The sequence below is a fragment of the Peromyscus leucopus genome, chromosome X (genome assembly GCF_004664715.2).
Source record: "Peromyscus leucopus breed LL Stock chromosome X, UCI_PerLeu_2.1, whole genome shotgun sequence".
NCBI classification, from domain to species: Eukaryota; Metazoa; Chordata; class Mammalia; order Rodentia; family Cricetidae; genus Peromyscus; species Peromyscus leucopus.
The window spans coordinates 94,876,166-94,892,553 of record NC_051083.1 but is presented as its reverse complement, the minus strand read 5'-3'; the positions used below and the strand labels follow the sequence as shown (position 1 = coordinate 94,892,553).

Below are 16,388 nucleotides of genomic sequence, written 5' to 3'. Positions count from 1 at the left end.
CTGTTAGGGTACAAAATAAAAACAATTTAAAATGGATAACTGATCGTTTAGGTTTCTAATATGTGTTATGTATATCAAACATGCTGAATATTTTTTTCCTCCCCGCTCTCCTTATCCCCTTTCTCCCACTCCCTTCCTTTTCCTCTGTCCTTCCCAACCCTTCCTTTCTTGTTCTTCAGACAGAACCCAAGCATTGCTTTACTGCTGAGTTCCATGGCCAGCCCCAGAAGACGGACTTCTAACATCGAACAATTCTAACATAAGAAAAGTATAGGGACCAGAGTTTCAGCTCAGCAGTTAATAGAACTTGCTGGTCTTTCAAAAGAATTGAATTTGGTTCCCCGAATCCACACAGTGGTGGGTCACAACTGTCTGTAACATCTTCTTCTGACCTCTAAGGACAGAAAGGTATGTACCTGGTGCATATACATGTATGCAGGCAAAACACTCACACATACAGAAAAAACAAACATTTTTGGAGGTTGGTATAGGTTTACTCTTTAAGTTGTCACCATATATTTGTCACCTGATTTGTCAGTTGCACTATAAAGGAAAAATTACAGAGCTGGCAAGATGGCTCAGTGGGTAAAGGCACTTGCCACCAAGACTGATGACCTGAAGTCAATCCCCAGGCATTTTGAAGAAAGAAAACCATACCAACATCCACTCTACTTGTGATGACTCTCAGTCATACTTTGTATACTTAGACAAAAATACATAAATAAAGTACAGATTGGGCACTGTTGTTGTGAAAGCGAATGGACAATATTTAGAACTTTTTTCTTTAAAGAAAAGCAATCTGTTCAATGAATATGAGCTAGTATCTTCAGGATACCAAGGAAGAAGTTAATTTGGAAGGGGAAAATGTGTGGTACCTTAGAAGATAAGGAAGACAAGAATCTTAGTGGAGCTGTAAAAGGACCAATCAAAGCAGACCAGGAGGAAATTATACACTTAGAAAAAATGAAAAGCTATATTACCTGGTTCTCCCTTCTGCCCTGCTGGTCCAGGAATGCCATCTTGACCTGGCTTGCCTTTTTCGCCAGGAGGTCCTGGTGGCCCAGGACGCCCTCCACCACCTAAAGCATAGCACAGCAGGTTATACTGACCCTTTTAACTTCCTTCCACATCCTTTCTCAGTTTTCATATTAAAGCTCCAAACAATTCTCTCTAAAAATAACAAAGTACAGACAGCGGCAGTGGTGCACACCTTTGAGCTCAGCACTCGGGAGGCAGAGGCAGGAGGATCTCTATGAGCTCGAAGCCAGCCTGGTCTACAAAGTGAGTTCCATAAGAGTCAGGGCTACACAGAGAAAAAACTCTGTCTTGAAAAACCAAAGGAACAAACAAACGAACAAAGAAAAATAACAAAGTGGGCTCAGCTGTTTCCATGGACATATACATTCACATGCACACTCACACACACACAATTAAAAAACACACACTAAGTACTTCTGAATTACTCCTCTAAATCATTAAATCTTTTTTGTTTCTTTGTTTTTGTTTTTGTTTTTCAAGACAGGGTTTCTCTGTGTAGCCCTAGCTGTCTTGGAACTAGCTCTGTAGACCAGGCTGGCCTTGAACTCACAGAGATCTGCCTGTCTTTGTCTCTCAAGTACTGCGATTAAAGGTGTGTGCCACCACTGCCTGGCCTAAATCTTGAAATCTTGCAGAATAAAGAATAAACAAAGAAAGGTAATGATGATCATAAGGAATAATCTAATAAATCATTATCCAAAACATTTTTATGATTTTTTTATTTTTTATTTTCCTTTTATTTTATTTTACAATACCATTCAGTTCTACATATCAACCACGGATTCCCTTGTTCTCCCCCCTCCTGCCCCCTCCCTTCCTCCCGCCTACCCAACAGATTTTAATATGACTTCATATTATTCAAAAGGAAATGTGTGCTTTTATAGGTATAGGCCAGGACAAGGGATTCACTTTAAAAGTTAATAAGAAAAACTTTGCTAGAAATTGCCCTTCTAGAGAGAATTACTCTCCCTGGAAAATGTATGCCTAAACAATAATACCTACTAGAGATAAATTTTGGTAATTTTTAAATTAAAAGTTATTCAGTTCATGCAATGATAAGTGAATGAGCACTACATTTCTTTTTCTTGAAAATGCTTATAGCAAAACAGTACTTGAACTCCCCACACTGACTATGAAAAAACCTTAGTTTTAAAGAATAGCAATATCTTTTTATTTCATGCTTACCTACAGGACCAGGTTCTCCTGGAAGGCCAGGGTTACCAGGAAGACCATTCATACCTTTTGGTCCAGGAAGCCCTGGGGTTCCTAGAATAAAAAGCTCAGTTGAACAATTAAGAAAATAAACACATTGCTTTCTGAGCTACAATTCAAGCTTAAATTTAGAGTACTAGCATTGAAATAATAAAGAGCAAAAGATATTGATGATTGCTGGATAATTTGACAGGAGTTAATATTATTACATATTCATAAATATAAAGGTGATTACAGCAGTATTTTGCTGGTAATAAAATTTTTAGTACTCCATTCGACACTTGGTTTTAAATGCAGTCATCTGTTGTTGGACATGAATTTGTTGCCAGGTATAATGAATAAAGTGACTAGGGACATTTTGCATATCTTGTTTTGTGGATATATGTCTTTATCTTGAGTAAATGGCAAAGAGTGGAATTTCTGGGCCATAGTGAAATTCATTTTGTGTTTTATTAAAGAAAAACACTGAAATGCTATTTTAGACTTAAAACAGCAGCATATGAGAAAGCCAGTTAGTTGTTCCAGATCTATGCACAATATATGTTGTAATATCAATTATTTAAAAAAAAAACAGCCATGGTGTTAGCCATTTGTTTTTAGTATGTTTACTCTGACAGTCAATGACATTGGTCACCTTTTCATGTGTTAACTGGGCATCAGCATATATTATTTTGTGAAATATCAGTTCAAAGTTTTCCTCATTTTTTGAAATTTGAATTATACTTCTTTTTATTGAGTTATAGGAATTATTTACACCAGATTTCAGTCTGTCTAATATGCCAACAGTTTTTAATCTGTAGCTTTCCTATTTATTTTTCTAACGGCCTTCTTTGATGAACAGTTTTAAATTTTGCTCAAATTAAATCTATCAATTATCTTCATTTGAAGTTATTGACTTTTACACTTTTTATAAATTTATTTATTTTACAGCCTGGCTGCAGTTTCCCCTCCCTCCTCTCCTCCCAATTCCTCCCCACACCCCCTCTGTGTCCCCCCGCCAATTCCATTCCTCCTCTGTTTCTGTTCAGGAAAGGGCAGGTCTCCCATGAGTATCAACAAAATATGACATACCAAGTTGCAGTAAGACTAAGAATGGACAAGGTGACCTGGTGTGAGGAGTAGGGTCCCAAAAACCAGTAAAAGAGTCAGAGACAGCCCCTGTTCTCACTGTTAAGAGTCCCGTAAGAGGACCAAGCTACAAAACTGTAACATACATGCAGAGTGCCTAGGTCAGTCCCATGCAGGCTCCCTGGTTGTGTTTTCCATCTCTTCAAGCCCTTATCATCCCCAGCTAATTGATTGTGTGAGTCTTCCTGTGGTGTCCTTGACACCTCTGGCTCCTACAATCCTTTCTCTCCCTTTTCTGAAGGATTCCCTGAACTCTGCATAACGTTTGGCTGTGGGTCTCTGCATCTGTTCCCATCAGTTGCTGGATGAAGCTCTCTGATGAAAATTGGGCTAGGCATCAATTTGGTCACAGGAGATGGCCAGTTCAGGCTATCTATCTGCTATTGCTAGGAGTCCTAGCTGGGGTCTTCCTTGTAGATTCCTAGAAGATTCCATTGTGCCAGGTTTTTACCTGACCCAGGAATGCTCCCCTTTCTAGCAGTCTCTTTCAGTACTCTCCTCTTCCATCCCCCCTCAACCTGACTGCTCATGTTCCTGTCCCTACCTGCCCTCAGACCACTCACGAAATCTCTTCTATTTCCCTTCTCAGTGAGATTCCAGGCGTCCCCACCACCACATGAAACCTCCTTGTTACCTAGTTTCTCTGGGTCTGTGGACTGTAGTGTATTTATCCTATTTTACACTTAATATCCACTTATGAGTGAGTATGTAACATCATGGAGGGACAAAGAGATGGCTCAGCCATTTAAGACTAGGCTCACAGCCCAAATACCAAGCAATCTTTATCAAAGAGCCTTTACTTTCCCTATTGGATTTCTTTGGGACCTTTATTCATGTCATTTTATTGCATAACATGTGCCTTTTTGTATTCTCTATGTTCTCTTATATTAATATACTTATTAATCTTTATGCAAGTACTATACCACCTTAATTACTGCACACCTTGAGATCAGGGAGTGCAAACCCATCAACCAAGCTTTTTCAATGAAGGTTTTTCTTTTCCAATATTAATTCAAATACTATATGCATTTTCCATTTTAGAATTAGTTTCTTAACGTTTTTCTTTTTCTTTTTTTGATTTACTTATTTTATTTTATGCATATGAGTGCTTTTGCCTGCATGTATGTATGTGTACCACATGAGTACCTCTTGCCTTGGAGTTCGAAAAAGATTGTCCAATGCCCTGGAACTGGAGTTACAGATGGTTGTGAGCTGATATATGGGTTCTGTGAATTGACCTGGGTCTGCTACAAAAGCTAACAGTGCTCTTAACCCCTGAGCCAATTCTCTAGGCCCTGTGATTTTTTTTCAAAATTGTTTGGGTTATGAACTGGAATCACTTTAAATTGATAGACCACTCTGGTGACAACTGACATTTAAAAATTTTTAGTTTCTACACCATGAATATGCTGTATGTATTATACATACATATATATACATACATATATATGTATGTATGTATATATAAAATTTCCTCCATAGGCTCATATTGAATGATTGATCAGCAGTTGGTAGAACTGTTTGCAAAGGATTAGAAGGTGTGGTCTTGTTGGAGAAGATGAGTCAGTAGGGGTGAACCTTGAGGTTTCAAAAGTCCACATCCATCCCAGTTAGTTCTCTTTGTGACTCATAGTTGTTTATAGAGATATGAGCTCTCAGCAACTGCTTCAGCACCAGTCTGTCTGCCTCCATGCCCCCAACCATGATGGTCACAAACTTTAACCCTCTGGAATTATGAGCTCTCAGCTAAACACTATCTGCTATAAGTTGTCTTGGTCATGGCGTTTTATCACAGCAATTCAAAAGCAACTAATACAGCACATTACAAATGATAACACATATGAATGAATGTGAATTTTAAACACCAGAAAAGAACAAATAACAGAACTAGATTCCTGTATTACTAGAATATTAAAATAAGTAGAAAACTTCTTTAAAATGGATATTATAAATGTGGCCAAGAACCTACAGCCATGGGAACTGGTTATATAGCTCAGTGGAAAAAGTGTATACATGTGCTGCCCTGGGTTCACTGCTAGAATCAGAAAAATTAACAAGAAAAAAAAATGTGCAGATAAAATTGTACATAATGAGTGAAGAAAATAGTTAATTTCTGGAGAAATAAGGTAATTCTTAAAAAAGAAAATGGATATCAAATTTTCTTATGCATATTAAAAGAATATAGAACAAGTCAGAAAAAAAATGAATCAGTAAACATGAAGGTAATTAATAACAGCTGTGAAATTTAAATCAAAACAAAACCAAAACTGGAAAGAAAATAGGGTCAGGGCTGGTGAGATGGTTCACTGGGTAAAAGTGCTTCCCACCAAGCCTGACAATCCGAGTTTGAACCTCAAACTCCCATGGCGAAAGCAGAAAGTCAATAACCTAAGGTTGTTCCTTAATCTCCACATGTGTTTTCACACACACACACACACACACACACACACACACACACACACACACACAGTAAATAACTATAAAAAAAGCAAAAGCCTCCATAACCAATGAGACAAAATTGAATAACATATTACTACTATAAATGCACCCCAAAAGAGTGGGGAAAATATCTGAAAGAAGAACTACATGAAGAGCAAATAGCTGGAACGTCTTAAGGTTCTTCCAAAGTAACAATCTTACAGATCAAGGAATACAATTAAAAAAAAAGAAATACAGTGACAACCCATCATGGGAGAATGGAATAAATCAGTGATAGTGGCTGGAGAGATGGTTCAGTGGTAACATGGAATAACGCTTTTCCAGGGGACCAGACTTCAGTTCCTATTATCACCTAAGTACAGAGGCTCACAGCCTCACAACCTATAATTACCTCTAGAGATATGATGCCCTATTTTGTCCTCGGCACCTGGATGCACAATCACATATCCCTACACACACACACACACACACACACACACACACACACACACACACACACCACAAAAAAACAATATGTCTTTTAAAAATGGTACAGGAAATAGAAATGTATCCAGAAAAAAGCAGGGTATAACATACAGGGAAAATGATTTGAAAAACAATGACTTATTATCAGGACACACATTCAGATCAAAGGATAGTAGAAAAATACTCAGTGATGAAGGGGGAAATGTCAAAGACAGAGTTCTAGCTGCTAGGAATGTGGCTCAGTGTACAGTGTTTTATTAGCATGCAGAAGACCTTGGATTCAAACTCTAGAACTCCTATCCCCAATGAGTTAAAATTTTCTTACAAGAAAAGTAAAATAAAGACATTTTCAGGTAAATGTGAGATAATTTGTCTCCAGCAGTCACCTCATAATAAATGATAGTTGGAAGTACATTAGGCTCTAGGAAATAATACCAAATGGAACTGTGATATAAAACAATGTAGAACAATTCAAGTTGAAAATACATAGGTACATGGAAAAATCAATCCTCCTTTCTCTAATAAATTATTTAGAGTTCAATAAACAGTTTAAAACACATATAAAGCTAGAAAAGCAATCAGTGGTAGAACACTTGCCTAGCATACAGAAATTCTTATATTGTCACTAGCAAATAAAAATTGATATTAGCAATTAATTATAAGAGTCATGCACATAAAAATGAAATACATGAAGACAATCACAAAGACCTTGATAAATAATCATGATATATATATATATATATATATATATATATATATATATATATCTGGTGTAACATTGCTTTAGTATGGGAAAATAAGAGTACTGAAATGTCTAGAACAGTCATTTAAAATAGTGTAGAGAGGTGTGGATTAAAAGCCGAATAAGAGAAAAAAATTGAATAGAAAGCAAAGTACAAGTTAATTTTCAATGATTAATAAAATCCAATGAATGACTAGAGTGGTGATTTGAATGTGAATCTCCCTCATAGGTTCTGGCATTTGAGTACTTGATCCCCAGTTAGTGATACTGTTTGGGGAGGCTTAGGAGGCATGGCCCCTGTGTATGCATGGTCCTTCTGGTGTCTACAGTTTCTTGAGAAGAATTTAGGATAGACTCATGGAATATATTTCAAGCCACAGTACAATGTACTAACTGAAATCTACAATGTATTTTGAAAATGAGATAGGCTACAATCTCATTTTGTGTTTACAGGGGAAAATACATACATATATACACATATACAAAAGAAGCTTGTAGCTTCTCTCTCTCTCTCCCTATCTATCTCCCTATCTATCTATCTATCTATCTATCTATCTATCTATCTATCTATCTATCTAACTATCTAGTCTTCCTACTTCAGATTACTGAATTCATATCTTCCTGTTTTGGTCATAAACACTATTGATGGCTCAGCTTTGAGTTTTAAGCAATTATTTGGTAGTATTACCACTCTTCATTTATGGCTCCTAAATTGTAAGTCCTTCAGTATTTGATAAAAATCATTATATTCTGATAGTTCGTGAAAAAAATGTGAACATCTTGAAAAATCACAAGGCCTTTAAAAGACACATTTTAGGCCGGGTGGTGGTGGCGCACGCCTTTAATCCCAGCACTCGGGAGGCAGAGGCAGGCGGATCTTTGTGAGTTCGAGGCCAGCCTGCTACCAAGTGAGTTCCAGGAAAGGTGCAAAGCTACACAGAGAAACACTGTCTTGAAAAACCAAAATAAAATAAAATAAATAAAATAAAATAAAATAAAATAAAATAAAATAAAAAAGACACATTTTAGAGTTAGCAAGTGCTCAGGCCTGAGCTTCAGAACTCACATTGAAAGAACTAAAAAATCATTTTTAAATTAGTCCATAAAACTTCTATGGAAGGACTCCCATTATGAAATGAATCCATCATCTTTCTCCCTTATTAAGTATAGAGGGGAAGATCACAAATAAGCTGAGAGCTTTTGTTTCTGTTTTTCTCAAATTTTCAAAACAGTCTCTCAACAATCCATTTTGAAGTCCTGGGTCTTCAAAATACAAGAAAGGAGACATTAAAGATCCTCTTTAAAATAGCCCATCCTGTCCATTGCACAAGTTTAAAATATGACAAACATTTAAAGATTCATGCTACATGTAAAATGTACAGTTCCAAACTAATTTAACATTCCACACAACTAATGCAGAGGGGAGAAGTCTTTAAGCTCAGTGTCTGCACAAGTTTTAGCTGTTTTAGAGAAATTGGAGCATGTTTCCATCAAAGATATATCAAAGAATATTTACTTCATTTTTAGTAATAGTTCTAAACCAAAAACACCAAGTAGTCCATCAACTAGAGAATACATAATTGATTGTGGAACAAATTTTCAATTATTACACAGCAAAGAAAAGAAATAACTGACATATACAACATGACTAGTGAATCTTAGACATAATTATGAGTCAAAGAAATCATATACAATGATATAATACAGTGGTTCTCAACCCCCGCCCCCTGAGTTGCATATCAGATATTCTGTGCATCAGATATTTACATTATAACTCATAACAGTAGCAAAATTACAGTTATGAAGTAGAACAAAATAATTTTATGGTAGGGGCTCACCACATCATGAGGAACTGTGTTAAAGGACTGCAGCATAAGGAAGGTGGAGAACCACTGGTATAATACATAAAGCATGATTCCTCTTTTGTGAATTTCAGTAACAGGCAAAATTAACTTAGGGTGATTGAAGTAATGATAATAGTTATCACAGGGAGGGCAAAAAGTGGTGTGGGTAAACAAAAATAACATTTTGATTTTGGTTTGTGTGGTGGATTCATAGGTCTATACACAGGTATAAACTCTTCCAGAGACAGGAATTTCCATTAAAAGGCTAAGAAAAAAAAATAACCAAAGACTCATCTATGCCACTGTGAGATTCAGAAGCAAACTAAAAATCACACAAAATCATGAAATAACAGGTACAATAATCTAGGTCAGGCTATCTACTTGACTATAGTGCTGTCTCTTTGCTTGAATGCCTCAGTTCTTGTCATCTGAATGAACAGTGTGATTGTTCTACCAACAGCTACCAGCTGTGTGCCTGCAGCCAGTGCTCTAAAAGAATCAGCAGCAGGCCAGAGCCTGGCAGAGTGCATTATCACCTGAAAAACTAGTAAAGCCTCCGAATTGATTTTTGGCTAGCAGTCAAAGATTGAAAAATACTCCACCAAACAAGTGTCTCTGCCCACAGGATATTGGCCTGCTGAGTCATAAGCACTCGTTCTCATTACACAGAAAGGCAGCTGGGCAAAGAAAGGTAAAGTTCTACTTTGAGATTATGTTGCTAACCAGTGCAGGATGCAAGTCTGTCAAATACGAGGTGGCTCCCAATACTAGTGAGAGTGGAAAAGAAAGGAAAGGGGAAAGGGACAGTAAGGAAAAACACACCTACCTGGGAATCCAGGCAGGCCTGGCTGCCCTTTTGCTCCAGGGCTTCCTGGTAATCCAGGCAGACCAGTCTCTCCCACGGAACCTTTGATACCTGGGTTTCCTGGATATCCAGGTAGACCAGGTTCACCCTGAAAACACAAATGAAAAGACAAAACTAAAGTCTGTTCATGATGCTGATTGTACAATAATGAAACATTATTTATCGGGCTTTTACTCTGTGCTAGAAATTCTGGTAAGTGCTTTATACAAATTGCTTCCCTTAATCATCACAACAGCCTGGTGAGCTTACATTTGTCATTTCCATTGATAAAAGAGAAGGCCAAATCTCAGACATCAAGAGCCTAAAGTCTTTAGTAAGTGGCAGAAATAAGATCTGAACTGAAGTCTATCAAATTCCAGAGCTCACGCTATTCCTGAGCTACATGGATATATCAATCTCATAAATCCTTACCAATCCTATTAGAAAGGTAACATTATCATCTGCCTGCTATAGTGATGCAGCTAGCAAGTGGCGGCATCTGAATTTTGACTTCAGAACTTGTGGTTTGTCATCTTTATAGGTTTTAATCAATTCATGGCTTATCATAAGTCAATAGTTACACTAGGTTCTAAAGGAAAAGGTTGATTTTTATCTTATCATGAACAATCTACCAATTTTTTAATGGACATCTAATAATCTGTTCCTTTCATGAAATTATTCTTGACAAGCAGCCTACATGGCCCATGGGCTGCATGCAGCCAAAGAGAGCTATGAATGTGGCTTGATACAAAATTAAAAAAAATACATGAAAATTATAAGACCTTTGTATTTTTTGGTAACTTCATTGTGCAGTTCTTGACTCTGAACTTTATAGATGACAATTTCATGTTACAGTGTCAAAAGGTTGGACACACATGTGATGTCAGGGTAGGTTCATATTCCTCAACAGGTGTAAATCATATGCAAATTATAACTCTTGAATTTCATTCAAAGTATCTTTGTGGCCACAGGCAATGTACATATTGTTACTATTTTCCTCAATGAATATTTACATTATATTTCTTTCAATACAATCATAGAAGAATTCCTATCCACGTTAATAGTTTTAAAACTTTTCCCTAGTACTGATGAAAACAGTGTACCATAATTCTAAATGTGTACCATGGTACTCATGCTCTGCTCATGAGGAACATGACCTCTTCAACGGCATGGTAGTGTTCAATATCACCTGCAGAATGTCTCCTTCTTGGACTTGTCTGAGTGAATAAGACTTGCTGTTTAAGACTTGTGTGTTTCTATAGTATTCTAATAAGTTTTTAAATTACTGTCCCATTTCCTTACATGTTTTTCTCAACAGTTAAGAATCTTGAGCTGAGGATGCATGCATTTTTTCTGACCGCTTATGCGTCAAACACATAGCCCATTTTGGAGCACATAATGGGTATCTAATAATGACTTGGCTTGAACTGATCCCACATTAGATGTTTATGCAGATAAACTAGGTAAGTGTTGTACCACTGAGCTTCATCCTAGCCTGGCCTTCATTATTTATGAATGAATTAAATTTATATATCAAAGAAAAACATAGGAGAAATTCTAATATTCTATTATGGGCAAACCTGGAAAGAACCCAACATTCTTCTTATTATTTATGATAAGTAAAGTATGTTAAATTCCACAAATGATACCAATCTCTAAGCTGCATTACCTCTGTCCCTCAGCACAATTTTTATTACTCTCATGGCAAGCAAATTTTAAATAATATAAGGACTTCTGAAATGAATTACAATTTACTAGCTTAAGCTTTACTTAACATTTTGTAATTCATACATTTATCATGGGGAAACTATGGGTTTCAGAAAAGACATGCCTTAAGAAATAAAGAGGAGAAGATTCAGACAAATCAGAAGATCAGACCAGGAATCTCATGCATCAACACAAGAAAACAAAAATTCAAGTCTATTTGGACTTTTAGCAAAGCTAGGAGTGACTTGAATCCAGTGAAGCTGTAAATATTTACATTCATTCTATACTCAGCTTTGATAAGATTCTTGAAATGCAAGCATAGCAAACCAAAATGAGCCAAATTTACCTCTCGGTAATAATCTTACAAACATAGTAACACTGGGAGACTATATCTTTTCTTTTTAACAAGACTGATTGTATGGTCTCTGTGTTGTATCACATACACCATTCAGACTAGAACCTCGATTCAATATCATTTCTCTTACTAAAATTCCAATTGGCAAGCTAAGTATTTTGATCATAATCAATCTTTACTATGTCTTAGTAATATTAGCATCTTATCTTCCATACTGCAAGCTATGACTCCAAAATATATTTATAGTTTGTGCTATTTTATAGATTACATCAAAGTTAATGGAGAAGCTAATCTTTGCCTTTGCTGTGGATGATTGATGGATAAATAAAATGCTGATTGGCCAGTAGGCAGACAGGAAGTATAGGTGGGGCAACGAGAGAGGAGAGGTCTGGGAAGTAGAAGGCTGAGGCAGAGAGATGCTGCCAGCCGCCGCCATGAGAAGATGTTAAGATACCGGTAAGCCACGAGCCACATGGCAACTTATAGATTAATAGAAATGGGTTCATTTAAGATATAAGAACAGCTACCTAGAAGCCTGAGCCATTAGGCCAAACAGTTTAAATAATATAAGCGTCTCTGTGTTTATTTTATAAATGGGCTGCAGGACTTCGGGGGCTTGGTGGGACCTGGAGAGAAACTCTCCAGCTACATGCCTTCTTGCTTGAAAGTGTAAAATTGAAGAAGCAACGCTACTGGGAAAAAAATGAAAACAATGAATGGAAAACATTTGGTTGGATAGGACAAACCCCATATTCTGCTGAGTGGTAACATTAAACATAAAATGGTAGCCCATCAGTTGGAAGTAGTCCCTATCTGATGATGCATTTTTTGTAGCTCTATCCACACATGGGGATGAAGGATACTACAAAGAAATGTAGAATTGTTCTAGTTCTACCTTAGACCAAGAAAGTTAACTAAACAAACATTTTGAAACAGGGTTTCTATGTTATCCAACATGCCTGCTCTTAGTCATACATCACCGGGTTAAAAAGACACCTTCACACCTACGATTACTGCAGCACTGTTCAATATATCCAGGATGTGGAACCTATTTAGTGTTCACCAACAGATAATTGGGTAAAGAAAATGTGGTTCACTAGACTAGTAGTAAGCTTCAAAACAGCATGAAATTTTTGTCACTTATGACAACATGGATGGACCCAGGGAACCTTATGTTCACTGAAATTAAGCAGAGAACGATACATGCTTCTCTCAGATGCTAGGAGTAAAATGTTGGTTACCAGAGATTATGGAAAATAAACAGGAGAGATAGACAGAAGGTTTGGTTAATACAGCTAGATAGATGAAACATATTTACATGTTTCATAGCATGGCCTGGTGAATATAATGAATAATAAGGCTCCATGTTTTTTAAAAAAGTTAAAAGTAACCAGGAATTTAACACTGTCTTCTGGACCCAGTAGGGTAGTTATCCCACATGAACTTTAGCAGTTGTGATAGCATGTGCAAGACCTGTGCAAGACCAAGCCAGACAAAATCCCAGCATGGTGTGTGGGAGGTGGGCATGAAGTCCCACCCCATGTAAATGAGCTATTGGCAATTCATGGCTGCTGGGAGAGAGAGAGCCAGCTTCTTCAGTGATGCAGCCTCTGAGGGACTGCCACTTGCACTGGTATATAGCACTTCACCCATGCACAAACAAGCACACTAAGTGAACTCTGTTATTTTTAAATAACAGATGAAATTGGCAGGAAATAGTGGAGTGGATTTAATGAAAAATATATGCATACATGAAATTCTCAAACAATAAAAATCACAAAAATTTAAGGGGAACTCTCTACCTACCCAATGCATACACAAATCAAAACATTAAATGTACCTTATAAATACACACAAATAGAATGTATCAATCAAAAGATAAAACAATATTAACAAAAAGCAGTTAATACAACGTTTTTGGGTAAACTTTAGGTACTATTGATGTTAAATTTGTACATATTAAATGCATACATGTTGATGAGTTTGGATAAAAGGATGTAACCACAATACTATAATCCAAACCAAGTTACCCCCAATATTCTCATTCTTACCCTTCTCTTGTATGTGTTCTTGTGTGTGTATGTATGTATGTATATTGTAATAATACTGCTTAAAAGAGCTGTGTGTGTGTGTGTGTGTGTGTGTGTGTGTGTGTGTGTGTGTGTGTTTCAATAACATGGTTAAAAGAGCTGGGTAAAATGATGCATGCTTATAATTCCAGCAGTGGGAAAGCTGAAGAAGTTAAATATAGAGTTCAAGGCCAGCTTGGGCTACATAGTGGGTTTCAGGCCAGTTTGAGCTATAGAGTAAGAGTGCATATAAAACAAACAAGCAAACCAACTAACCAAACAAACAAACAAACAAAGACAATCCACATAGCACATAATATAAAATTAATTTTCCACACATTTTAAGATGAATGATAATGGCAACCATATGTACTGTATTAACCCACAGATTGCTGGGCCTTACTCATCATGCTTAAATGAAGTCTGAACACAGTAAACAACACTGACATTTTCTCAAAGTAAGCAAGGCAGAGTATATAATAAGTTCTTCAGGTTTCCTATGTATTTAGCTCTCCCAACTAGGGCAATATTAAGTTAATATGGACAACTGATAAATAATAGTACAAGGATGCTTGGCCAGGCCAAATAGTACCACAAAGGATTTAATATATGTATGTGAAAGGTGATCAACATTGCAAAAACATGGCATTATATTTAAGATGATAGATTCAATATTATCTTTCACTATTTAAGAAAAGATTATTAATAATATTGCTCCAAATACCAGACTGGTATAGACAAATGTGGCTCAAATTGTCACAAATACATCAAAGAAAATGTGACTCATAAAATCAAGCTATGCCATACTATTGTAGCACTATATGTAGGTCTAGTAAGATATCTATCTATCTATCTATCTATCTATCTATCTATCTATCTATCTATCTATCTATATGTATATACAAATAATTTATATTATAATTATTTTAAATATCTTCAAAACCAAATGCAAGGAAACCAACATCCATTTGTTCATCAAATCTGAGGATACTAGAACTTAAATCATCCAAAAATTAAATTAAGTTCAAGACATGTGAAAACATTATGTTTATAGGTAGAAATCTTGTATCAGATTTCCCATCAAAGAGGAAAAATTATTTGTACAACTTATTGAAATAATTTACATATCACACAAGCCAGTCAGTTCATTGTTCTTAGTACATTCACAGAGTTGGACAGCTATCATCGAAATCTAATTTTAGAAAATTTAATCTTACACACACACACACACACACACACACACACACACACACGTGCGTGCAAAAAAAAGAAAAACCAAAACAAAACAAAAAAAAAAAAACAAACCCTATATTCATTAACAGTAATTCCACACTCCTTTATCACTCCAAGTCCCAGCAACACTTACCCTGCTGTTTATGCTGCTTCACCTATTCTGGACATTTTATATAAATAAAATCATGTAATATGGCATCTTATGTCTGGCTTAACTTACTTAGGGTGAATTTTGGAAAATCATCTACATTATATCAGTACCTTATTTCTATTAATAATCACATATTCTATTGTATAGATAAAGCATGATTTGTTTAGCCATTCATCCACTTAAGGACATTTGAATTTGTTCCAGATTCTGATCATTATAAATAATGATGCTATGAGCATTCACATACAAGTTTCTGTGAAGAGATACACGCTCACTTCTTTTGGATATATACATAGAATTAAGACTGCTAGGTTATATGACAGCTATAACTTTTTGAAGCCTCACCAAATATTTTTTCATTGCAATTGTATCATTTTACTTTCCCACCAGCAATATGTAAGGCTTCCAGTTTCATTACATCCTTTCCAACCTTCTTGGAAGTGGCTATTTTACTGAGTGGGAAGTGGTACCTTACTGCAATTTGAATTTGAATTTATATGACCAATGAGGATGGCCACATTTCAATGTTCTTATTAATAAGATGTTTGCCATCATGCCTAGTTTATGCTGAAGATGAATTCTAGGCATTCACAAGTGTTAGGTGAGCATTCCACCAACTAAGCTACATCCCCAGGCCCTGTTTACTAGTTTTTAATTGAATCTCCCTAATGGGTACAAAATATTATATCACTGTGTAATTAACTTGCATTTCTGTATTGATTAGTGATATGAAACATCTTTTCATGTATTTACTGGCCATTTGCATATGGCTTTTAGGGTCTATTCAAGGCTCTTGCTTATTTTTGAATTGGACCATTTAGGGCCTTCTATAACAGCTAATTTCTGTCACCTTCATTCTTGTATATATGGGTATCTTACTGAAGTATACCTATAAGCCACATAGAAGTAAAAGCTAAAAATTATCCTCTTGCTTTAAGAGTACTATAGATAACTTTCAATTCAAACAGTTTTCTGATACCTTTAATTATAAATTCAGAGATGGTTTATAGTGGTGGTTTTCATTATACTATATGTTAAAATTAGTCCATTATAGAAAACAGTATGTATGAACAAATAAGAAGTTTAAAAAACAGAATTTTAAATCATTGAGTAAAAAACGGAATTTCTTACAGATGATATTGGGCCAATTGGAACTATTTC

General features: G+C 36.0%; 1 protein-coding gene across 5 annotated transcripts in view; it reads right to left on the bottom strand.

Moving 5' to 3' along the window:
* Window positions 1-16,388, bottom strand: part of Col4a5 (collagen type IV alpha 5 chain) — a 201,646-nt gene that overhangs the window by 32,713 nt on the left and 152,545 nt on the right. For 4 of the 5 annotated variants that reach the window (XM_028876974.2, XM_028876973.2, XM_037199406.1 and 1 more), the window contains 3 exons: window positions 9,695-9,821; window positions 2,224-2,304; window positions 981-1,079 (listed from right to left, as the gene is read on the bottom strand). In XM_028876974.2, the coding sequence (XP_028732807.1) occupies window positions 981-1,079; window positions 2,224-2,304; window positions 9,695-9,821 (307 nt within the window). The remainder of the gene's footprint in view (window positions 1-980; window positions 1,080-2,223; window positions 2,305-9,694; window positions 9,822-16,388) is intronic. The other variant, XM_028876977.2, reaches the window with a different exon arrangement.